At 52.1% G+C, this 25,253-nt stretch overlaps 1 protein-coding gene across 1 annotated transcript in view; it reads left to right on the forward strand.

Moving 5' to 3' along the window:
• Positions 1-25,253, forward strand: part of hydin (HYDIN axonemal central pair apparatus protein) — a 1,604,351-nt gene that overhangs the window by 1,431,694 nt on the left and 147,404 nt on the right. Inside the window, exons 76-77 of the mRNA XM_072518656.1 lie at positions 2,625-2,846; positions 8,576-8,745. Coding sequence (XP_072374757.1) covers positions 2,625-2,846; positions 8,576-8,745 — 392 coding nt within the window. The remainder of the gene's footprint in view (positions 1-2,624; positions 2,847-8,575; positions 8,746-25,253) is intronic.

Below are 25,253 nucleotides of genomic sequence, written 5' to 3' on the forward strand. Positions count from 1 at the left end.
GCTTAGGTGAGCTAGGAGGGGGCATGAGAAGTCCTTGGCGGGTAGGATCAAGGAAAACCCCAAGGCTTTTTACTCTTATGTGAGAAGTAAAAGAATGACCAGGGTGAGGTTAAGGCTGGTCAAGGACAGTAGTGGGAACTTGTGCATGGAGTTAGAAGAGATAGGAGAGGCGTTGAACGAATACTTTTCTTCAGTGTTCACCAAGGAGAGGGGCTATGTTTTTGAAGATGAGAGTGTGATACAGGCGGGTAGGCTGGAGGAGGTAGATGGTCTGAGGGAAGATGTATTAGCAATTTTGAAAAACCTGAGGATCGACAAGTCCCCTGGGCCAGATGGGATATATCCTAGGATTCTTTGGGAGGCGAGGGATGAGATTGCAGAGCCTTTGGCTTTGTTCTTTGGGTCCTCACTGTCCACGGGGATAGTGACAGAGGACTGGAGAGTGGCGATTATTGTTCCTCTGTTCAAGAAAGGGAATAGGAATGACCCTGGTAATTATAGGCCGGTTAGTCTTACTCCGGTGGTCGGTAAGTTAATGGAAAGGGTCCTGAGGGATAGGATTAATGACCATTTGGAAAGATGCAGCTTAATCCGGGATAGTTAACACGGATTCGTGAAGGGTAAGTCTTGTCTCAAAAATGTGATTGAATTCTTTGAGGAGGTAACTAAGTGTATAGATGAAGGTAGAGCAGTTGATGTCATATACATGGATTTCAGTAAGGCGTTTTATAAGGTTCCCCATGGTCGGCTCATGAAGAAAGTAAGGAGGTGTGGGATAGAGGGAAATTTGGCCAATTGGATAAGTAACTGGCTATCACATAGAAGACAGAGGGTGGTGGTGGATGGAAAATTGTCAGACTGGAGACCAGTTATCAGCGGTGTACCACAGGGATCAGTGCTGCGTCCTCTGCTATTTGTACTTTTTATAAATGACTTGGAGGAGGGGGCTGAAGGGTGGGTCAGTAAATTTGCTGATGACACCAAGATTGGTGGAGTAGTGGATGAGGTGAAGGGCTGTTGTAGGCTGCAAAGAGACATTGAAAGGATGCAGAGCTGGGCCGAAAAATGGCAGATGGAGTTTAACCCTGATAAATGCGAGGTGATTCATTTTGGGAGGACAAATTTGAATGCGGATTACAGGGTCAACGGCAGGGTTCTGAGGAATGTGGAGGAACAGAGACCTTAGGGTTCATGTCCACAGATCTCTGAAGGTTGCCACTCAAGTGGATAGAGCCGTGAAGAAGGCCTATAGTGTGTTAGCGTTTATTAACAGGGGGCTTGAGTTTAAGAGCCGTGAGGTTATGCTGCAACTGTACAAGACCCTGGTGAGACCACATTTGGAGTATTGTGTGCAGTTCTGGTCACCTCATTATAGGATGGATGTGGAAGCATTGGAAAGGGTGCAAAGGAGATTTACCAGGGTGCTGCCTGGATTGGAGGGTAGGTCTTATGAGGAAAGGTTGAGGGAGCTAGGGCTTTTCTCATTGGAGCGAAGGAGGATGAGAGACAACTTAATAGAGGTTTATAAGATGATGAGGGGGATAGATCGAGTTGACGTTCAGAGACTATTTTCTCGGGTGGATGTACCTGTTTCAAGGGGGCATAATTATAAGGTTCGGGGTGGGAGATATAGGAGGGATGTCCGAGGTACGTTCTTTACTCAGAGAGTGGTTAGAGTGTGGAATGGACTGCCTGCTGTGATAGTGGAGTCGGACACTTTATGAACTTTCAGGTGGTTATTGGATAGGCACATGGAGCACACCAGAATGACAGGGAGTGGGATAGCTTGATCTTGGTTTCGGACAAAGCTCGGCACAACATAGAGGGCTGAACGGTCTGTTCTGTGCTATGTTCTATGTTCTATATGTTCTAAAAATTCAGAATCAAAAAAAGGAGACAAATACACAACACCTAATTAACTTAGTACAAAAACTAACCAAAACTCCCTAACAACTGAGGGTAACTAACTCCTTAAAAAGGAAATAAATGGTTGGCATCTTAGATAGACCCTCTCCACCGACCTCCTGATGGTGAACTTGCCTTTCCACAAATGCAGAAATAACATTAAATCACCCAGCCACGCACAGGCGTAGCAGAGTGGGAGACCTCCAACCAAGCAATATTCGCCTCCGGGCGATCAACAAGGCAAAGGCGAGGATACCCACCTTTACCCCAAACTGTATATCTGGTTGCTGTATGCATTTGTGTATGTGTTTGTATCTGTGTGTTTGTGTGTGATGTTTTATTAGTATTAATGATATAGTTTATCAACTATTATGAAATAGATTTGATCAATTGGATCTGCAGCAGGTGGTGTGAAAACCAACAAGAGGGAACAAACTACTGTCTCTTGTCCTCACCGGTCTATACCCATCGCAGCTCATCTGTCCTGAACACTATCGATAGGAGTGACCCCACACAGTCTGTATGATGACAAAGCTTTGTCCTCGCATGAGAATACACTCCATTCTATTGTATGGCTCTACAACCGCTAAATGGAATAGATTCAGAACAGATCTAGCAGCTCAAAACAGGACATCCATGAGGTTGTGTGGGCCATGAGCAGAATTGTGTTCAACCAGTATCAGTAACTGATTTTAACACTGTTGTTAATCTGCTCGCAGGTAGAACTGAATGATGATATTAGATATCATTTTGTCATCTCAAACAATGGGAATTTTAACTTCGGCTTTGACTGGGAGCTTTCAGGTGCCCCGAGCATCCTGAGCTGTGTGAAACTGACCAGCAAGTGGAACTACGTGGAAGCAGGGAACAGTGTCCCAGCATCGATCAGGTTCCACCCAAATCACAAACTTGAGCTGAAGGATGTACAATTGAAGTTGAAGGTAAGCTTTCAACTACCCTTCCCACTGCTGAACACTCATATTGAGGTGCATCTGACAAATGTTCTCTGGACTGTACTGGGAACAGCTACTTGAAGGTAAATTAGTGTAAGAGCATGGGAGGAAAGCATTCAAGGAGGAGATATGGTTTCGAACAAATATGTTCCCAGAATGAGAAATGATGGGACTCTCCAATCTAGAGACTCCCTCCTGCTCCCCACCCCGACTGACCACCTCTCCCGACAACCCTTGCAGTGGATGGCATGGAAGCACAATGGTTAGCACTGTTGCTTCACAGTGCCAGGGACCTGACTTCGATTCCCAGCTTGGATAATTGTCTGTGCAGAGTTTGCACGTTCTCCCCGTGTCTGCGTGGGTTACCTTCGGGTGCTCCGGTTTCCTCCCACAAGTCCCGAAAGATGTGCTTGATAGGTGAATTGGACATTCTGAATTCTCCCTCAGCGTACCCGAACAGGCGCCGTAGTGTGGCGACTCGGGGATTTTCACTGCATTGTTAATGCAAGCCTACTTGTGACACTAATCAAGATTATTATTATTAGATGGCAAAGAGCAAATAGTGTAACATAAAACAAGAAAAGAAACTTGTGTTAAATACCATGTGCTTATTACCAGAGAGAGCCAAGATAAATATAAGCAGTTTAGGGGTGAAGACTTCCAGTGACGGGGATGTGCTGAGCGGATGCACAAAATCAGCACGGTAGCATTGTGGATAGCACAATTGCTTCACAGCACCAGGGTCCCAGGTTCGATTCCAGCTTGGGCCACTGTCTGTGCGGAGTCTGCACATCCTCCCCGTGTGTGCGTGGGTTTCCTCCGGGTGCTCCGGTTTCCTCCCACAGTCCAAAGATATGCAGGTTAGGTGGATTGGCCATGCTAAATTACCCTTAGTGTCCAAAATTGCCCTTAGTGTTGGGTGGGGTTACTGGGTTATTGGGATAGGGTGGAGGTGTTGACCTTGGGTAGGGAGCTCTTTCCAAGAGCCGGTGCAGACTCGATGGGCCGAATGGCCTCCTCCTGCACTGTAAATTCTATGATCTATGATCTAAAAGGTGGCTCTCCTCCAAATAACTAGAAAATAGGCACTTTTGACCGAAATTAGCCCGCAAAAATCAGACAAAAACATCCCCTCACCCTATCCAACACACAAACAAGGAGAATTGAAAGTACCAGTAGCTCCAGAGGGCGCAAAGAAGCCAAAAGCAACAGCAAAAGACAGAAGAGGTGAACAAGTGGATCAGCGGACTCACGAAGCAGGGGATCCCTGGCTACACCCGAGAGAGGGAGACCAGCAAGCTGCAAAATGAGCTTCCATGCCAGAGGATGGATGGAAGAAGTTCCACACAAGGGAACTAAAGGAGCTGAAAGATGAAATCAAGCCTGAGATCACGGCAGCGATCAAGGTGGCGGTCACAGAAGTGCTGGCCGCCATGCAGGTGGCCCTCGACAAGGTAAAAAGGAGTTTGGAGGCCCAGGGAAACATGATCAAGGAAAACATGATCGATGGACCAGAATGACCGGACCATCGCCCTGGAAGTGGAAATAACAAGGTTGATGCTGACCCAGGGGAACCTGAAGGGAAAGATTGAGGAACAGGAGAACTGGTCGAGGCACCAAAACCTCAGGATAGTGGGCCTGCCAGAGGGACCCGATAGACTGCATGGCCCAGATATTGGGAAACCTGGTGGGGAGGGACTGCTTCCCCAACCCACCGGAGACCGACAGGGCCCATAGGTCACTCCAGCCAAAACTCAAGACTGGGGAGCAGCCGAGGGTGATCATAACCAAATTACACTAATACCAAGACCGGGACGAATCCTGCGTTTGGCCAGGCAAACGAAGGCCTGCAACTGGGAAGCACACAAGATCATACCAGGACCAGGCAGAGTTCAATACAACAAAGGCGGCCCTGTACAGAAGCAAAGTGAAGTTTGCGATGCTGTACCCAGTCAGACTTTGGGTCACATACCAGGACAGGGAACATTATTTCATGATCCCTGCGGACGCAAACAAGTTCATCCAAAAGAACAGACTGGATAAACAGCAACATAGACAACAATGAAGCAGACACCGAAGATGCAGAAAATGCCAAAGGACAATTTACACAGGGCTGTACCGTCTCGTTCTGAACCTGAGAATCAGCGTATAGAAAGAGGGCAGCAGAGCACAGGAGAGTGTGAGAAGGAGACAGGGGGAGTCAAAACAGCAAGCCAAAGAGGGGTCAGGCCGATCCCAGGAGGGGGGCCACCACGCTAGCAGGAAAGCTAGCGCCAGGAGGTATGAGTAACGGGGGTGGGTGTGGTACATATCACACTGGGGTGAGAGCACCTGGTGATGGGCAGGGGGGGGAGGTGTGTACACCACCAACGGACGATAGCTAGGGGGAGGGGGAAAACAGAGGGGGAGACAGCAGTAGGGAAGAGGGGTAGGAGAGGAGGAGAGAAGCAGAACCACAGGATGGAACAAAGGGACAAGGGGGGGGGGAGGATTCTGGGCTGGCTACAACAGGCCACACATGGTAACAAGGAACAAAATGGCACCACAAAATACACTTTGGAGGGCCCCCAAACAAAAGGAAACCCCGGAGTGCAGGGGTTCACCCACATGGCGTACACATAGTTGGTGGCCATGTTGGGTGGCCCCTGGACAAAGAGAAACCCTCTGGCGCATCCACAAGGTAAGTATGTTGATCCCACAGGAGGTGAGGGAACAGAAGCCCCTCATCAGAATAGTTACCTGGAACATGAGGGACTTAATGGCCCACTGAAAAGATCCAGAGCCTTTGCACATCTTCAAAGTATGAAAGCCGATATAGCCTTCCTCCAAGAGACACACCTAAGGGAGAAAGACTGACTGCTGGTAAAAAAAAGGGATGGATGGCACAGACTTACCATTCACGTTACGGGACGAGAGCTAGGGGGGGTGGCCATACTGCTTAGTAAGAGGATGACATTGACTGCGATGAGGATGGTTACGGACCCAGGGGAATGGTATGTCATGGCTAGCGGTGTCTTGGACAGGGCACCGATGGTCCTGGTGAATGTGTATGCTCCCAACTGGAGTGACATGGAATTTATTAAAAAAGACCATGGCGGAAATCCCCCACTTAGAAACCCACAGACTAATCATGGGGAGGGACTTTAACTGCATACTGGACCCACTGACGGACAGGTCAAACCCGAAAATGGGGAAAACATCAAACATGGCAAAAGAACTGTGGGCATTTATAGAGCAGATGGGGAGGCGGATCCGTGGAGGTTCATGCGCACAAGGGAAGAAGGAGTTCTCATTCTTCTCGCAGGTGCACAGGGTCTACACCCGTATCGACTTCTTTGAAGTGGGGAAATCAGTGTTTCCAGGGATAGTAAGAGCGGAATACTCCACGATCATAATCTCAGACCACACTTCGCGTTACATGGTTGTGACATTGGATACGGGCTGTTGAACATGGCCCTCCTGGCCGACAAGGCCTTCTGCGAGAATATATCACAGGGTATATTACCAATAACCCGAATGGGGAGGTCTAAACCAGGATCTCACCATGTGTGATTTAATAAAGATCCTGGTTTAGACAAGTCAAAAGTTGTTTGGTCGATTCCTTGCGAGACGTTGAACACCAAACACAACATTGCCTAGCCGCCCTCTCGCTCCTGTCTCTGTGCGTTTTGTATGCGATGATCTCACCTCTGATCACACCCTTCAGGGTCTCCCAGAAGGTAGAGGGCGAGACCTCACCCTATAGGGCTCTGTCATGACCTCACCCTATATGACTATCGAACAAGAGAAGCTACAGGGCTACAGAGCAAGGGAAGTAAATTGGAATTAGGCTGGATCACTCTTTCAGCTGGCCATGATGGGCCAAATGGTTTCCTTCTGTGTCAGCAATATTCTGTTCAATGGAAAGTACCAGAAGCTCAAACAGAATCAGGATAGAGTAGGACAGAAAGGAGATATGGTTGGGATGGAAAAGCAAAAACATAAGCTGCCAATGCATCATGAATCTGAAAGTTCACAAAATATTATCAAGAGCCCTAGCCCCTGTCTATGAAGGCCCAATCACATCTTGCTTCCAGCCCTCTTTTCCAGACTCTGCTAAATTACCAGCACACTCTGAGTCTCTGGGGGAATTTAGGTCCCTCATCAATCAGCAAGAATGTAAACTAGAGTTTGATTCCAAGTGCTCACTCGGTTATTGCGTGCTTCGATACTTGTGGAAATCATGTAGTTACTGCAGCCCATCTGCAGGGCCAAGGTATGCTGCACAATCGCAGCAGGTAACAGGACCCGAGTCCAATACTGGACATGGCTCCTGGCAATGTAGAACCCATCTATGGTCTGGCGATACAAGATGAGTGGAACTTTTGCAAGGCCATCCCTTCACGCAGTGTTCCATGAGATGATCTGTGCTGCTCAAGTCAATATGATTGGCAAAGGTATAGGCAATGTGTTGAAACATGCTCCATTGTGCATTCTGCAAGCTAAGGTTGTCAATTCTGTTTGAACATATCTGTGAACGATTCAGTTCCCACGTCAAACCACCCTGCCTCTCGACTCCCACTATCGGTCCAGCCTCCAGGCAAGCAAACTTTACAACACAATTGGAAAGGTGAAAACCTCCTTGCTAGTCAATTGGATTAATCTTAATTCTGAATCCATCGGCAATATTTTTTTAAAGATAATGATTCCAGGGATGAGAAACTTCAGATCTGAGGATAGATTGGAGAGCGGTTGGGACTTTTCTCCATGGAGAGGAGAGGAGATTTAATAGTGATGTTCAAAGTTATCAGGGGATTTAGCAGAGTAGATAGATAGAAAATACTGTTCTCGCTCGTTAAAGAATCAAGAACGAGAGGGTACAGATTTAAAGTGATTTGCAAAAGAAACAAACAACTTTTTCACACAATGAGTGGTTCAGGTCTGGATTGCACTGCCTGGAGGCAGGTCTAATTGACTAGGTCATGGTGCTCCTTTGGAGAATCGGTGCAGAAACGATGGGTTGAATGGTTTCCTTCTGTGCCTTAGCAATTCTGTGGCTCAATTAAAATGTTCAGAGAAAATTTAATTGACTCAGTTTTGTTTGAAGCCATCATGATTTTTCACATTGGATTGTTCACACCAGTGTCCTGCAGAGTAATCTTCAAGTCCTGGAGACTCCTCGAGAAGAATGAGTGCAACATGCAGATACAATTAATTTTTATTAATCTTTATTGTCACAAATAGCCTTACATTAACACTGCAATGAAATTACCGTGAAAATCCCCGCGTCGCCATATTCCGGCACCTGTTCGGGTACACGGAGGGAGAATTCAGAATGTCCAAATTACCTAACAGCACATCTTTCGGGACTTGTGGGACGAAACCGGAGCACCTGGAGGAAACCCACAAAGGCACAGGGAGAACGTGCAGACTCCTCACAGACAGTGACCCAAGCCGGGAATCGAACCTGGGACCCTGACGCTGTGAAGCAACAGTGCTAACCACTGTGCTACCATGCCGCCCTTTTACAAACATGGAGACCCATCACAAATCTTTGTACAGTCGGGGGCCTCTACTCGCTGGATCACAACCGCTGACAGAGTCTGAGTCAAATGAACAGGGTGAATTATGCAGCAAAAAATGACCAGTGTATTAAACAGCCAAGCGTTCAAATTGTTTTTCATGTTAATGTAAAGCTGACTGCACACTTGAGTTATGAACTTTGTTCTTGTCCACAGATACAGAAAGGGCCTACATTTACCTGCACCCTCACTGGGTATGTAGTGACCCCAAGAGTCCACTTGTCTTTCACAAAATATAACTTTGGACCATGCTTCATCTATAGTGCTGGCATGACACCGTGCAAAAAGACTCTGATCATTACCAATAAACAGGAACAAGCAGTCGGGTAAGATAGCTCTGGCTGTGTTGACTCTTCAACCTTCTTTGCCACTTGCATTTTGCTTAATTTCTTTCTTAGTGTTTGATCTCCCCTGGATTGTTTTCTCCACATTTCCCCAAGCTGGTTAGCACCATGGCATGCCCAGCAGAATGTTCCTATGCAGTGAATTGTTGGAACAAGGAATACTTTTGCACACTGGTTATTCAAGGCATTTATCACGGGGAAATTAGTTAAATATTTGAAAAAGTGGTAAGAGACAGGGCTATACAGATAGAGGGATTCATTTTGAGTTACTATAGCGTTGACCCAGCAGGCACAATGGGTTGAACGACTTGTGTCTTACTATGTTTCATTCCCTTATACTCATTCACTATTAATTGTAAACTGACACAGGACTGAGATTCTCTTCCCTCACCTCCATGTCCATTTCTTTGGCAGGAATTTCCACCCACACAGGAGATTTTTTTTGTCATATTCAGAATTCTCATTCCACTGTGACGCCACTCCCTGACCTCTTGCCCTCTCTCACTTTTTTCATTATGTACTGCCAACGTACACATCAGCGATCTCTATTCCTCTTCTCCCCTCACTCACTCTTGCTGATTTTTCCCTGAACTTCATTCTCTTGGATGCAACCCAAGCATTATCATCAAGCCTGCCAAAAAGGGTAAAGACTACGTTAATTGTAAGCCAGCCTCACACCCTGTAGAAGAAGAACACCAATTCTCTGACATCTCCTCCTGTGTTTCTCTGGACCATGACCCCACCAGCAAACATAAAACCATTATTTTTAAGACTGTCACTGACCTCATCTACTCTGTCGATCTTGACTCTTTAGGTCCCAATCTCGTGGTCCTCCAAACCTGCACAGCTACCTTCCATCTCCTTTCCAAACTCGATTGCCTGGTAAGCCTATGATTACATAGAACATAAAACATACAGTGCAGAAGGAGGCCATTCGTCCCATTGAGTCTGCACCGACCCACTTAAGCCCTCACGTCCACCCTATCCCCGTAACCCAATAACCCCTCCTAACCTATTTTGGTCACTAAGGGCAATTTATCATGGCCAATCCACCTAACCTGCACGTCTTTGGACTGTGGGAGGAAACCGGAGCACCTGGAGGAAACCCACGCAGACATGGGGAGAACGTGCAGACTCAGCACAGACAGTGACCCAGCCGGGAATCGAACCTGGGACTCTGGCGCTGTGAAGCCACAGTGCTAATCACTTGTGCTGCCCACAAGCTGCCCACGTACAGCCTGCTCTTACCTCACTGAACTAATTTCTCCCTTTTCTCAACTCTATTTTATGTCCCTAGACTCTTCACACCTATAACCATCGTTCTTCCGATGTCATAGAAGCATAGAATAGTAGAATTTACAGTGCAGAAAGAGGCCATTCGGCCCATCGGGTCTGACAGTCCCTTGGAAATAGCACCCCACTTAAGCCCACGCCGTAACCCAGTAACCCCACTGATGGATCTGTATTTTGTCAATATATTTACGTGTAGCTGCACTGATATATCAATCATACAGGCAGGGGGGTGGGCACGGGAGCAATAGGTCAGAAGGTGAGAGCATTGAGGGAGAACTAGGGAATAGGGACAGTGTGGCTCTGAGGCAGAGCAGACAGGGAGAAGTTGCTGAACACAGCGGGTCTGGTGGCCTGAAGTGCATATGTTTTAATGCAAGGAGCATTACGGGTAAGGCAGATGAACTTAGAGCTTGGATTAGTACTTGGAACTATGATGTTGTTGCCATTACAGAGACCTGGTTGAGGGAAGGGCAGGATTGGCAGCTAAACGTTCCAGGATTTAGATGTTTCAGGCGGGATAGAGGGGGATGTAAAAGGGGAGGTGGAGTTGCGCTACTTGTTCGGGAGAATATCACAGCTGTACTGCGAGAGGACACCTCAGAGGGCAGTGAGGCTATATGGGTAGAGATCAGGAATAAGAAGGGTGCAGTCACAATGTTGGGGGTATACTACAGGCCTCCCAACAGCCAGCGGGAGATAGAGGAGCAGAAAGGGAGACAGATTTTGGAAAAGAGTAAAAACAACAGGGTTGTGGTGATGGGAGACTTCAACTTCCCCAATATTGACTGGGACTCACTTAGTGCCAGGGGCTTAGACGGGGCGGAGTTTGTAAGGAGCATCCAGGAGGGCTTCTTAAAACAATATGTAGACAGTCCAACTAGGGAAGGGGCGGTACTGGACCTGGTATTGGGGAATGAGCCTGGCCAGGTGGTAGATGTTTCAGTAGGGGAGCATTTCGGTAACAGTGACCACAATTCAGTAAGTTTTAAAGTACTGGTGGACAAGGATAAGAGTGGCCGAGGATGAATGTGCTAAATTGGGGGAAGGCTAATTATAACAATATTAGGCGGGAACTGAAGAACATAGATTGGGGGCGGATGTTTGAGGGCAAATCAACATCTGACATGTGGGAGGCTTTCAAGTGGCAGTTGAAAGGAATAGAGGACCGGCATGTTCCTGTGAGGAAGATGGATAAATACGGCAATTTTCGGGAACCTTGGATGACGAGTGATATTGTAGGCCTCGTCAAAAAGAAAAAGGAGGCATTTGTCAGGGCTAAAAGGCTGGGAACAGACGAAGCCTGCGTGGAATATAAGGAAAGTAGGAAGGAACTTAAGCAAGGAGTCAGGAGGGCTAGAAGGGGTCACGAAAAGTCATTGGCAAATAGGGTTAAGGAAAATCCCAAGGCTTTTTACACGTACATAAAAAGCAAGAGGGTAGCCAGGGAAAGGGTTGGCCCACTGAAGGATAGGCAAGGGAATCTATGTGTGGAGCCAGAGGAAATGGGCGAGGTACGAAATGAATACTTTGCATCAGTATTCACCAAAGAGAAGGAATTGGTAGATGTTGAGTCTGGAGAAGGGGGTGTAGATAGCCTGGGTCACATTATGATCCAAAAAGACGAGGTGTTGGGTGTCTTAAAAAATATTAAGGCAGATAAGTCCCCAGGGCCTGATGGGATCTACCCCAGAATACTGAAGGAGGCTGGAGAGGAAATTGCTGAGGCCTTGACAGAAATCTTTGGATCCTCGCTGTCTTCAGGGGATATCCCGGAGGACTGGAGAATAGCCAATGTTGTTCCTCTGTTTAAGAAGGGTAGCAAGGATAATCCCGGGAACTACAGGCCGGTGAGCCTTACTTCAGTGGTAGGGAAATTACTGGAGAGAATTCTTCGAGACAGGATCTACTCCCATTTGGAAGCAAATGGACGTATTAGTGAGAGGCAGCACGGTTTTGTGAAGGGGAGGTCGTGTCTCACTAACTTGATAGAGTTTTTCGAGGAGGTCACTAAGATGATTGATGCAGGTAGGGCAGTAGATGTTGTCTATATGGACTTCAGTAAGGCCTTTGACAAGGTCCGTCATGGTAGACTAGTACAAAAGATGAAGTCACACGGGATCAGGGGTGAGCTGGCAAGGTGGATACAGAACTGGCTCGGCCATAGAAGGCAGAGAGTAGCAATGGAGGGATGCTTTTCTAATTGGAGGGCTGTGACCAGTGGTGTTACACAGGGATCAGTGCTGGGACCTTTGCTCTTTGTAGTATATATAAATGATTTGGAGGAAAATGTAACTGGTCTGATTAGTAAGTTTGCAGACGACACAAAGGTTGGTGGAATTGCGGATAGCGATGAGGACTGTCGGAGGATACAGCAGGATTTAGATTGTCTGGAGACTTGGGCGGAGAGATGGCAGATGGAGTTTAATCCGGACAAATGTGAGGTAATGCATTTTGGAAGGTCTAATGCAGGTAGGGAATATACAGTGAATGGTAGAACCCTCAAGAGTATTGAAAGCCAAAGAGATCGAGGAGTACAGGTCCACAGGTCATTGAAAGGGGCAACACAGGTGGAGAAGGTAGTCAAGAAGGCATACGGCATGCTTCATTGGCCGGGGCATTGAGTATAAGAATTGGCAAGTCATGTTGCAGCTGTATAGAACCTTAGTTAGGCCACACTTGGAGTATAGTGTTCAATTCTGGTCGCCACACTACCAGAAGGATGTGGAGGCTTTAGAGAGGGTGCAGAAGAGATTTACCAGAATGTTGCCTGGTATGGAGGGCATTAGCTATGAGGAGCGGTTGAATAAACTCGGTTTGTTCTCACTGGAACGAAGGAGGTTGAGGGGCGACCTGATAGAGGTATACAAAATTATGAGGGGCATAGACAGAGTGGATAGTCAGAGGCTTTTCCCCAGGGTAGAGGGGTCAATTACTAGGGGGCATAGGTTTAAGGTGAGAGGGGCAAGTTTTAGAGTAGATGTACGAGGCAAGTTTTTTACGCAGAGGGTAGTGGGTGCCTGGAACTCGCTACCGGAGGAGGTAGTGGAAGCAGGGACGATAGGGACATTTAAGGGGCATCTTGACAAATATATGAATAGGATGGGAATAGAAGGATACGGACCCAGGAAGTGTAGAAGATTGTAGTTTAGTCGGGCAGCATGGTCGGCACGGGCGTGGAGGGCCGAAGGGCCTGTTCCTGTGCTGTACATTTCTTTGTTCTTTGTTCATACAGAACTCGAGACTGAGCTTCTTGAGTGAAGTCAAGTATCTTTATTTCTGTCGATTTCAAAGTCTATTGATCAAGTCAAATTTCATACTGTTATAACCTGCCTGCTTACCATTGGCTGGGGACTAATGACAATCCCACAATCCTGTGGGAGTATGAGCTTCCCCAATGAGGGGACTCAGAGAAATCATTAGCAGACACCCTGTATAAATAGCGCTGGCCAGTTTGGAACCAGCAGGAAGGAGTAAGCAGCAAGCGAGGTTGCTGCTGTTGTATGTGTATATATATATATATGTTATTGTAAATAAATGTTAATTCTTTGTATCCTTGAAACTCGTGCTTGTTTCTTCATGGCCCTCACAAAACTGGCGATGACGGTTAAAGTGAATAGTTGTCTACACTGCTGAAGCCACCTCCCTGGATTTTTGTTGGATACAGGTTGGAAGTTGTTTTCTATTATACCATGCCTCTGTACGGACTTTTGGATGTTTTTGATGCTGCGCTGGAAAGCTGGAACCAGTATGCACAACGGATGCGTTACTATTTCCAGGCAAACGATATCACCGAAAACAAGCGCCAGGTGGTCATATTGCTCACCGCCTGCGGCCCGCATACGTTTGGGGTGATTAGGAGCCTTACGTACCCAGCTGCGCCGGACACCAAAACGTTTGATGAACTTGTGAATTTAGTGGGGCAGCATTTTAACCCAACCCCGTCCACGATAGTCCAACGTTACCGGTTTAATACCGCTGAGAGGACCCCAGGAGAACCCCTTGCCGACTTTCTATCCAGGCTACGCAGGATTGCGGAGTACTGTGACTATGGTGAGACCTTGTCAGAAATGTTACGCGACCGTTTGGTTTGCGGTATTAACAATGCGGCCACCCAGAGAAATTTGTTAGCTGAGCAAACATTGACTTTTCAACAGGCCATTCAAATAATATTGTCCCGAGAGAGCGCAGAACGAGGAGTGCAGGAGCTACAGGAAATGGAAGTGCATGCCTTGGGGCGCAACCCCTTCTGTCCGAAAACGACCCTCCGCACGCCTGCGGTACATTGGGCGAGGCAACGTCCGGATCGATGCCAGGGGCCTTCGGACATTCCTCCCCGAAGGGAGCCTTCTCCAGAACCAATGGATGAGGAGCCATGTCCGTGTCAGACTTGTAGGCGCCGACCCCGTCGCGGACGCCAGTCCTGGGGGCGCCAGAGGCGCCGTCGTTCCGACTGAAACTGGGACCAGCCCAGGGGCCGTACCTTCCATGTGGATGAACCTGCGGCGACTACACCTGAGGACGTGGAGGCGGAGGACGACTGCCTGCAGCTGCATTGTGTGGCAGCTCCCCGTGTGGCCCCAATTAAGGTGACAGTATGGGTCACCCGCTTGAGATGGAATTGGACACTGGCGCAGCGGTCTCCGTGATCGCCCAGAGGACATTCGACCGCATCAAGCAGGGTATACAGACCCTTACATTAACCGACACACAGGCCAGGTTGGCCACCTACATGGGGGAACCATTGGACATTGCAGGAACTACGATGACCCCTGTAGTTTATGGACGCCAGGAGGGGCGTTTCCCATTTATCGTGGTGCGCGGCCATGGGCCAAGCCTGTTGGGTCGGGACTGGTGCGCCATTTGCGCTTACAGTGGCAGCACATCCTCCAAACAGTTTCTGGAGGGTTGACTGAGGTGCTAGGACGACACCCAGATGTATTCCAACCCAGTTTGGGGAAAATAAAAGGGGCCATAGCCCGTATCCAAGTTGAACCAGGAGCCACGCCGCGCTATTCCCAGGTGCGCCCGGTGCCTTACGCCTTGCTCGAGAAGGTAGAAGGGGAGCTCATTCATTTGGAGACTTTTGGTATTATCAGGCCCGTCCGTTTCGCTGACTGGGCAGCACCAATTGTACCTGTAATGAAGCCAGATGCCACAGTTTGCTTGTGCAGCGACTATAAACTTACAGTGAATACGGCTTCCCGACTCGACCGATATCCAATGCCTCGCATAGAGGATCTCTACGCGAAACTTGCAGGTGGACTCTCGTTCACATAATTAGACATGAGTCACGCCTACCTACAGTTGGAGCTGGACCCTGCCTCCCGACCATAGGTAACGATTAATACAGACCGGGGCCTGTGTGAATATACATGTTTGCCCTTTGGAGTATCCTCTGCCTGCGCTATTTTTCAGCGCGTTATGGAGGGCATTTTGAGAGGTTTACCACGTGTGGCTGTCTACTTAGATGACGTTTTGATCACAGGGACGTCGGAGCAGGAACATTTGGAAAACTGGAGGCTATCCTTAGACGCTTTTCGGAGGCTGGAGTCCATTTACGTCGCACAAAGTGCATCTTTCAGGCGAAGGAAGGAGTCTACCTAGGTTATCGGGTGGACCGCGAAGGTTTGCACCCCGTCGCAGAGAAGGTGCGCGCGATTCAACAGCCTCGACTGACACTTCGCATCTTCGTTCTTTTCTCGGCCTCGTAAACTATTATGGGAAGTTCCTCCCCAAACTGGCAACTAAGCTGGCCCCGTTGCATCTTCTGCTAAAGAAAAATCACACCTGGGTTTGGGGTCAGCTGCAAGAAACCGCTTTCCGGCGGGTAAAACAACAATTGTCGTCGTCTGGATTACTAACCCACTATGATCCTGGAAAGCCTTTGCTCGTCACGTGATGCATCCCCGTATGGTATTGGGGCCGTCCTGTCCCACAAGTTGGAGAACGGGGCCGAGCGACCGGGAGCTTTCGCCTCCCGCACATTGACTGCAGCGGAGAAAAAGTACGCGCAGATCGAGAAGGAGGGCCTGGCAGTGGTTTTTGCAGTGAAACGCTTCCACCAGTATGTGTACGGCCGCCATTTCACTATCGTGACTGATCATAAGCCTCTGCTGGGACTTTTCAGAGAGGATAAGCCAATACCGCCCATTGCTTCCGCACGGATCCAGCGCCGGGCTTTGTTGCTCGCTGCATACGAGTATTCTCTGGAGCACAAACCAGGAACGCAGATAGCGAATGCCGACACACTGAGCCGATTGTCTTTATTGACCGGCCCCATGTCGACCCCAACGACCGGTGAGGTGGTTGCAACCCTATATTTTATGGACACCTTGCCTGTCACGGCATCACAGATCCGTGAGTGGACCCAGACGGAGCCAGTCCTGTCAAAGGTTCGACACATAGTCCTGTATGGTGGGCAGTATAGACAGCTGCCAGGCGAGTTGCGGGCATTTTTCTCCAAGCTGTCAGAATTCAGCGTGAAACATGGCATCCTCTTGTGGGGGACGCATGTGATTGTCCCGGAAAAAGGACAGGAGCTGATACTAAGAGACTTGCCCAATGGGCATCCAGGTGTGACCAAAATGAAAATGTTGGCCCAGAGTTATGTTTGGTGGCGAGACCTCGACGTTGACATTGAGAAGGTGGCCCAAAACTGCTCCATTTGCCAGGAGCATCAGAAGCTTCTGCCGGCCGCGCCCCTACATCACTGGGAATGGCCAGGGCGGCCTTGGGCGCGCTTGCATGCGGATTTCGCCAGCCCTTTTCAAGGATCCATGTTCCTTTTATTAATCGACGGCCAGTCTAAATGGCTAGAGGTGCATAAGATGCTAGGCACAACGTCCTGCGCAACAATTGAGAAGATGCGTTTGTCTTTTAGTATGCTGGCCTCCCCGAGGTGCTGTTCTCGGATAACGGCACTCCATTCACCAGTGAGGAGTTTGCGAGGCTCATGAAGGTGAATGGCGTACGCCATATCAGCACTGCCCCTTACCACCCGGCTTCAAATGGGTTGGCGGAGCGCGCAATGCAGACATTCAAAGGAGGCCTAAAGAAGCAATCTTCCGGGTCAATGGACACGAAACTGGCTCACTTTTTCTTTTCATATAGGACCACCCCACATGCGGTGACTGGGGTAGCTCCCGCAGAACTCCGAATGGGCCGGAGACTTCGCACCTGCCTTAGTATGGTTTTCATGGACATTGGCGCAAACGTACGCCGCACATAGAACGGCAGGAACAGGGGGCGAAATTCTCCGTTATCGGCGCAAAGTCCGCCGATCGGCGCAGAAAACGGTGCAAATCCGACTTGCGTCACGTCGGAAAAATGGGTCGAAAGTCTCTGGCCCGAAATGGGCTAGCAGCGACGTAACGGGATCCGCGCTTGCGCACGTGGTTCACGCCGTGCAGCGTCATACGTGCCGCACGGCGTGACGGCTCATAAGGCCGTGCTGCTCGCCCCCACCCGACCGGAACACCCGACTGGATGGCTGGCCGCCGCTCAGCCCCGAGGTTCGAGTCACGGGATGTGGAGGCGCTCCTGGACGCAGTGAAGCAGAGGAGGGATGCCCTGTATCCCGGGCACGGCCACAGAGTTGCCCCACGCCACAGCCGGCGTCTGTGGAGGGAAGTGGCAGAGGCCGTCACCGCTGCGGCCCTGACACCACGGACAGGCACCCAGTGCCACAAGAAGGTGAACAACCACGTCAGAGCAGGCAGGGTGAGCCTCCCCATATCCCCCCTCCCCCATATCCCCCATATCCCCCCTCCCCATATCCCCCCTCCCCCACATCCCCCCTCCCCCACATCCCCCCTCCCCCCCTCCCCCCTCCCCCACATCCCCCCTACCCCATATCCCCCATATCCCCCCTCCCCCATATCCCCCCTCCCCCATATCCCCCCTCCCCCATATCCCCCCTCCCCCATATCCCCCCTCCCCCATATCCCCCCCTCCCCCGTATCCCCCCTCCCCCATATCCCCCCTCCCCCATATCCCCCCTCCCCATATCCCCTCCCCCATATCCCCCCCTCCCCCATATCCCCCCTCCCCATCCCATATCCTCCCTCCCCCATATCCCCCCTCCCCATTTCCCAATATCCCCCCTCCCCCAAATCCCCCCTCCATCCCATATCCCCCCTCCCCCATATCCCCCCTCCCAATTTCCCCATATCCCCCATATCCCCCTCCCCCATATCCCCCCTCCCCCATATCCCCACTCCCCCATATCCCCCCTCCACCATATCCCCCCTCCCCCATATCCCCCCTCCCCCATATCTCCCCCCTCCCCCATATCCCCTCTCCCCCCTCCCCCATATCCCCCATATTCCCCCCTCCCCCATATCCCCCCTCCCCCATATCCCCCCCTCCCCCATATTCCCCATATCCCCAAGTGAATCCAGCCCTAACCTTAACCTCTGCAATGCACGCGCAACCGATGACGTGCATTCATATACCTGCCTAACACTGTTGCCTTTTACCCCTGCCACCACCCCCACCCCCCGCACAGGAGAAGCACGCACACAACAATAGGGAGCATGTGAGGACTGGAGGAGGCCCCGCTGATGAGAGGCCACTGACCGAACACGAGGAAAGGGCCCTGGAACTGGCTGGCGGACCTGAGGACCGGGAGGTTGCTGATGCAGAGGTCGGGGGCGTACTAGCAAGTGAGCCACCGACAGCCCGTCCCCATATCCCCCCTCCCCTATATCACCCTCCCCCATATCACCTGATCACTGCCTGCGTGTCTAACCATGCATGCTTCATTGTGTATCGCAGGACCAAACGTCCAGGCACCCAGCCCCGCAGATGCAGACCGCCCGCAGGATGCCCCTCGGTGGCCACGGGAGACAGAGAGACCCGGACCCTCCAGCATGCGACGCCCGCAGGATGCCCCTCGGAGGCCACGGGAGACAGAGAGACCTGGAGCAACAGGGAGACGACACTCCCGTCACGTGCGGGAGCGACCACCCAGCGACGAGGGGGGCAGCCACAGGCCCCCGTCACATCCGAGCCAGGACACCACTACCCAGGACACCACTACCCAGGACACCACTACCCAGGACACCACTACCCGGGACAGCACTGAGCAGGACACCCCTACCCGGGACAGCACTACCCAGGAAGACGAAATACCGGACAGTGACTCAGAGTGGATGGGTGGAGATGAACCCCCACCCCAAAGTGCCATGGACTCAGAGTGGGACGAAGAGCACGACACAACGCCACTGCTGTCACCAACACCCTCCACCATCGCAGATACACTCACCTTGTTTGGGCACTTTAGTGATGAGGCGTCTGGTACACTCACTGGCGCGCACAACACAGCCGTCCCTGTACAGCAGGTGGAGGTAGGAGCAGCAGAGGGGCCGGGCGGTCGGAGGGCAGCCCAGCCCAAGCGAACATCTGCCGCCCAGATGGATCCCGGGTTCCTGGAGTTACCACACCCACACATAGATCCGATGCAACCACCGACCCGGAGACGAGCGAAGAGGGTGACGGCCGGCTTGCGGCGGCTGCAGTCGCAGGTGGAGGAGTCCACCCGCGTCCAGGAGCTGGAAGTGGTGCCGGTCATACGTGTCACCCAGGCCGACACCGCACGGGTGGCGTCCGCGGTGGAGGCAATGGGTGTCAGACATGGGGAACGGTTTGCGAGGCCTGGGGCTTTCCGTGTAGGCGGCGTCTGTGGCCCAGGACATGGCTGCCCTCTCACAGGAGGCCATGAGCCAGTGCCAGCGCCAGATGGCAGAGGCGCTCAACACCATAGCCCAGTCTCAGCAGACCATAGCCCAGTCTCTGCAGGCCATCGCTGAGGGCATCGGCGCCAGTGGCCATGTGCGAGCCGGCGTCGCACTGTCACAGACAGGGTTTGCCAACCCCCTGGGCTCCATGGCTGCAAACCTGCAGACCCCTGTCGATACCAGCACGGGCCTCCAGGACTGGCAGCGCCATATGTCGGGGGGGCGTCGGATGGCCAGTCCGTTCACATCCCTCACCCATGTAGAGGCCTGGGGGCCATCGGGCACCCCGAGGGAGGAGGAGGTGGTGTGGTCCGTCCCGGCTCCCCCTGTAGGGGAGGTCCGGGAACACCGCGACACCTCGGACTCCCCCCCCGCTTCCGTCCCAGGTGCATCGGGTGGGCAACGGGCAGGACAGGCTGGCAGCTCGCCATCTCAGTCACCCGGGCCGCAGCCTGGCCCATCTAGGCCAGGACGCCCCAGGAAACGGCCGCCAAAGGGATCCAGTGTCAGAGGGCAGGAATCACAGGAGTCCACCTCCAGTTCTGCTGTACCGTCTGGGGAACCACGTAGATGTAGTCAAAGGACCCGTAAGGCCAAACAATTAGACACTGAGTAAGTTGGCACGGGTGCAGGGCACAGATGAGTTTTAGGGGCTAGGGCACGTGCATGAACTCGTTTGGTTATTCAAGTCAATGTTACACCTACAGAAGCTGCCTTTGTGCTCTGTCCAAAGCGTGCGGGGGTGCCATGTACGTGCGCAAGTGTGTGTGTGAGGGGTGGTCTTACCTCAGCCCCAGGTGAGTCTGCCCCGTTTCCCCTGGGCCGCCAACAACATCCCCCCGGGCAGAGGACGGGACCGTGCACTGCAGTGTCACAGCCGCATGCAGGGATGGTCCGGGTGGATGGTGGTACTGTGGCCATGGGTCAGACATAGTCCAACGATGTGGAGCCAGGAGCTCATCGCAGGGCGGGTTGTCATCATCCTCCATGGCCTGCAATAGACACGCGTCCACCCGCAACTGTGTGAGCCCGGCCCGTTGTGCCGCAGGTGGATCGGCAATGGGGGGGGGGTGGTGTGCATGCGGGTGGGGTGGGTGGGGTTGGGGAGGGGGGTGAGGGTGCTGGGTGGGTGGATGGGTGGGGGGTGTGGGTGGTCGGCTATTGCCATGGTGTGCGGTCTGTGGCCATACTACCCGATTCCCACGCCCATCTAGTCAGTGGAGCGGGCGGCTATCAGTCTGTCCCGTGCCCGCTGGGCCAGCCGGTAACGGTGGACAGCCACCCGCCTGTGTCTACCCCGTCTGCCCTGACCATTGCCCCCATCCCCCTCATCTGGGGAGGACTGTGCCTCTTCCTGCTGCTCCTCCACTCCGCCCTCCTCTGCCTGCAGCACATCGCCCCTCTGCTGGGCTATGTTGTGCAGCACACCACAAAGATGCGGCTGACCCTATCTGACCGATACTGGAGGGCGTCCCCAGAGAGGTCCAGGCACCTGAAACGCATCTTCAGCACGCCAAAGCACCTCTCTATCACTCCCCTTGTCGCTACATGGGCATCATTGTAGCGGTTCTCCGCCTCATTGCGTGGCCTCATCAGCCTCGATCGCAATGGGTAGCCCCTGTCGTCCAGCAACCAGCCCCTCAGCCGGGAATGGCGTCCCTCGTACATGCCGGGGATGGATGACCGCGACAACACGTATGAGTCGTGTACACTGCCTGGGTAACGGGCGCAGACGTGCAGGATCATCATGAGTTGGTCGCAGACCACCTGTATGTTCATCAAATAGGCCCCCTTCCTATTGGTGAATACGGCCCTGTTATCGGCAGGTGGCCGCACGGCGACCTGCATCCCATCAATCGCGCCCTGGACCATGGGGAACCCGGCCACGGCAGAGAAGCCCACGGCCCGGGCATCTTGGCTGGCCCGGTCCACAGGGAAGCGGATGTAGCGGTGCGCCATGGCATATAGGGCATCTGTCACTGCCCGGATGCACCGATGCACCGATGTCTGCGATATGCCGGACAGGTCCCCACTCGGTGCCTGGAATGACCCCATTGCATAAAAGTTCAGGGCCACCGTAACCTTGACGGACATGGGGAGAGGGTGTCCCCCGCCAGTGCCACGCGGTGACTGGTGTGCCAGCAGGTGGCAGATGTGTGCCACGGTTTCCCGCCTCATCCGGAGTCTCCTCTTGCATTCCCGGTCCGTGAGGTCCTGGTATGACTGCTGGGGCCGGTACACACGGGGCGCCCTCGGGTGCCTCCGTTGCCGTGGGGCCGCGACGTCCTCCTCCCCCTCCTCGTCCTGTCGGTCAGGTGTACCTCCAGCCTGGGCGGCTGCCACCTGTCCCTCTGCGGCAGCCTGCGCCGCCTCTCTGGCACTCTCCTCCTCCTCCTCCTCCTCCTCATCTAGGGCAACATAGACATTAGCGGCTGCCACCACGGCGGCCAACATCGCTGAATGATCGGAAAACATGACAGCCTGGTGGGGGGGAGGGGAACGACGACATGTCATCATTGCCCATATCCCCTCCTCCCCGCAGCCAGGTCGCATGGACCGCATGGGTCCAACTGTTGGAGGCTGGCACCTGGCCAGGTGGACCAACTCACTTGCCCTCCCATCCCCCTCCCCGGCACGGACCCCCCCAACCTCCTCCCCGGCACGGACCCCAACCTCCTCCCCGGCACGGACCCCCCATCCCCCTCCCCGGCACGGACCCCCCCAACCTCCTCCCCGGCACGGACCCCCCCAACCTCCTCCCCGGCACGGACCCCCCCCATCCCCCTCCCCGGCACGGACCCCCCCAACCTCCTCCCCGGCACAGACCCCAACCTCCTCCCCGGCACGGACCCACCATCCCCCTCCCCGGCACGGACCCCCCATCCTCCTCCCCGGCACGGACCTCCCCCCATCCTCCTCCCCGGCACGGACCCCCCCTCCCGGCACTCCCCCGGAGCCCAGCCCACTCTAACCACCCCCCCCCCCCCCCCCCCGCCGCACACACACACACACACCCCGAGACACACCTCTCCCCACACATTCAGACTGCGGCCACGCCATCGCCTGCCCAGAGCCAACCCCCCAGGCCGTCACTCACCTCCACGCTGGTCGGCGTGAACCTGGAGCACAGGTTCACGCCGATGAAAAGGAGATTTAATTTACGTCGACGTGAACGGTCATCGGCCCATCCGGAAGGGAGAATATCGGCAGGCCGAAAATCGGCTGCCTTGCGCAGACCCGTGCCATTCTCCGACGGCAGCGGCGCCAGTAACGCCCCGCCGACTTTTCTCCCTTCGGAGACTTCGGCAACCAGCGGAGGCGGGATTCACGGCGGCCAACGGCCATTCTCCGACCCTCTGGGGGGTCGGAGAATGACGCCCAGGGTTTTTCTCGGCATCGGCCGATTCGGCAATTTGCGCCCAGTGTTCGTTCGCAATTTTGCTGGTGGTGCCCAGTGGGGCCCTGGCATAATCTTTCGCCAAACGGGCCCTATATCTTACCAGTTACAAGCCATGGGTCGTCTCCAGCGCAAACATGTAGACCACGTTTGGTCCAGAAGACTATCCCTTCCTAAGACTCCCCGCCCCCGGAGCTAATTTCTACAGCCACAGAGACCAGAGACAATGGAAAGCAGTCCTCACAATCTTCCTCTGGTGCCTCACTCAAAGCCTGCGCAGGTCGTTACAGAACCGCGTAGAGATAGAGACGCCGAGATGACGGAGGCAGCAGACTCTGACTCCGAGATGGAGACACAGGACGCATCAGAGGGGGAATCCTCGGGCCCACGGGCCGTGGATGTACAACCGTTACCCCGTTCATAATGGAAGCGCCGGTCTCCGCCTTGTTACACGCCGCCCGATCCAGCGCCTCGTGCAAATCATATCATAGAATATACAGTGCAGAAGGAGGCCATTCAGCCCATCGAGTCTGCACCGGCTCTTGGAAAGAGCACCCTACCCAAGCCCACACCACCCTATACCCATAACCCAGTAACCCAACTCAACCAACACTACGGGCAATGTTTGGACTCTAAGGGCAATTTAGCATGGCCAATGCACCTAACCTGCACATCTTTGGACTGTGGGAGGAAACCGGAGCACCCGAAGGAAACCCACGCACACACGGGGAGAACGTGCAGACTCCGCACAGACAGTGACCCAGCTGGGAATCGAACCTGGGACCCTGGAGCTGTGAAGCAATTGCGCTAACCACTACGCTACCGTGCTGGTGTCCGGCCTGCGGCAAAATGAGTCCGACGCCCTCCTTCGCCAGTGTCTTCGGTGGATTCCTTGGACTTTGGGGGGGAGGGATGTTATAACTTGCCTGCTTACCATTGGCTGGGGACTAATGACAATCCCACAATCCTGTGGGTGTATGAGCTTCCCCAATGAGAGGGGCGGAGAAATCATTAGCAGTCTCCCTGTATAAATAAAGCTGGCCATTTTGGAACCAGCAGGAAGGAGTAATCAGCAAGCGAAGTTGCTGCTGCTGTTGTATATATATGTTATTGTAAATAAATGTTATTTCTTTGTAACCTTTAAACTCGTGCTGGATTCTTCGTGGCCCTCACAAAACATCCGAATACAGAATCAAGAAAATTGTTCATCGCAAATACAAATGGTTGAGTTGAATTCAACATACAAGTTAGTTCGGAGTAATTTCTTTGTATCAAATGCACAATGCAAAAACAAACAAAAGTAAATAGCTGCTGCAAAGCAAAGTAGGAATAGGTTAAAGATATAAATTCTGGAAGAGAGAGCAAGCCAAAGTTTTCTCCCAATCTTTTAAGGAAATCATAATCTCTCTTAAGCTCTGTCCCCTTTCCAACTGTGATTGGGTTAAAATATTTATAATTAATTTATTTTGATGAAATGTATGTCTATCAAGTTTTAAAAGATAATGTGGCATGGGAAAACTTTCTAATGTTGCAACCAGCTTCACACCCTGTTTATAACAATGGATCTATTCTATAGCTTGGCTAGTCAGTCTTAACACTGGATTTCTTATCAGATCTTTTTCATGCTGTCTGCATTGTCTGCTGTTATGGCTTAATATGATTTTTAATAATAAAATGTGACTAAATCATTTCTTCCCTTCAATCTTTATTACGTATAATAAAGTAGGTTTCTGTCACCCACCTAATCTTTTTGGACACTAAGGGCAATTTAGCATGGCCAATCCACCTAACCTGCACATCTTTGGGCTGTGGGAGGAAACCGGAGCACCCGGAGAAAACCCACACAGACACAGGGAGGATGTGCAGACTCCGCACAGACAGTGACCCAAGCCGGAATCGAACCCGGGACCCTGGAGCTGTGAAGCAATTGTGCTATCCACAATGCTACCGTGCTGCCCTTAAGAACAAATACATCTACACTATATCATTTTACCGTAATCCATGTACCTATCCAATAGCTGCTTGAAGGTCCCTAATGTTTCCGACTCAACTACTTCCACAGG

This window comes from Scyliorhinus torazame, chromosome 10 (assembly GCF_047496885.1).
Source record: "Scyliorhinus torazame isolate Kashiwa2021f chromosome 10, sScyTor2.1, whole genome shotgun sequence".
Classification (NCBI taxonomy): Eukaryota; Metazoa; Chordata; class Chondrichthyes; order Carcharhiniformes; family Scyliorhinidae; genus Scyliorhinus; species Scyliorhinus torazame.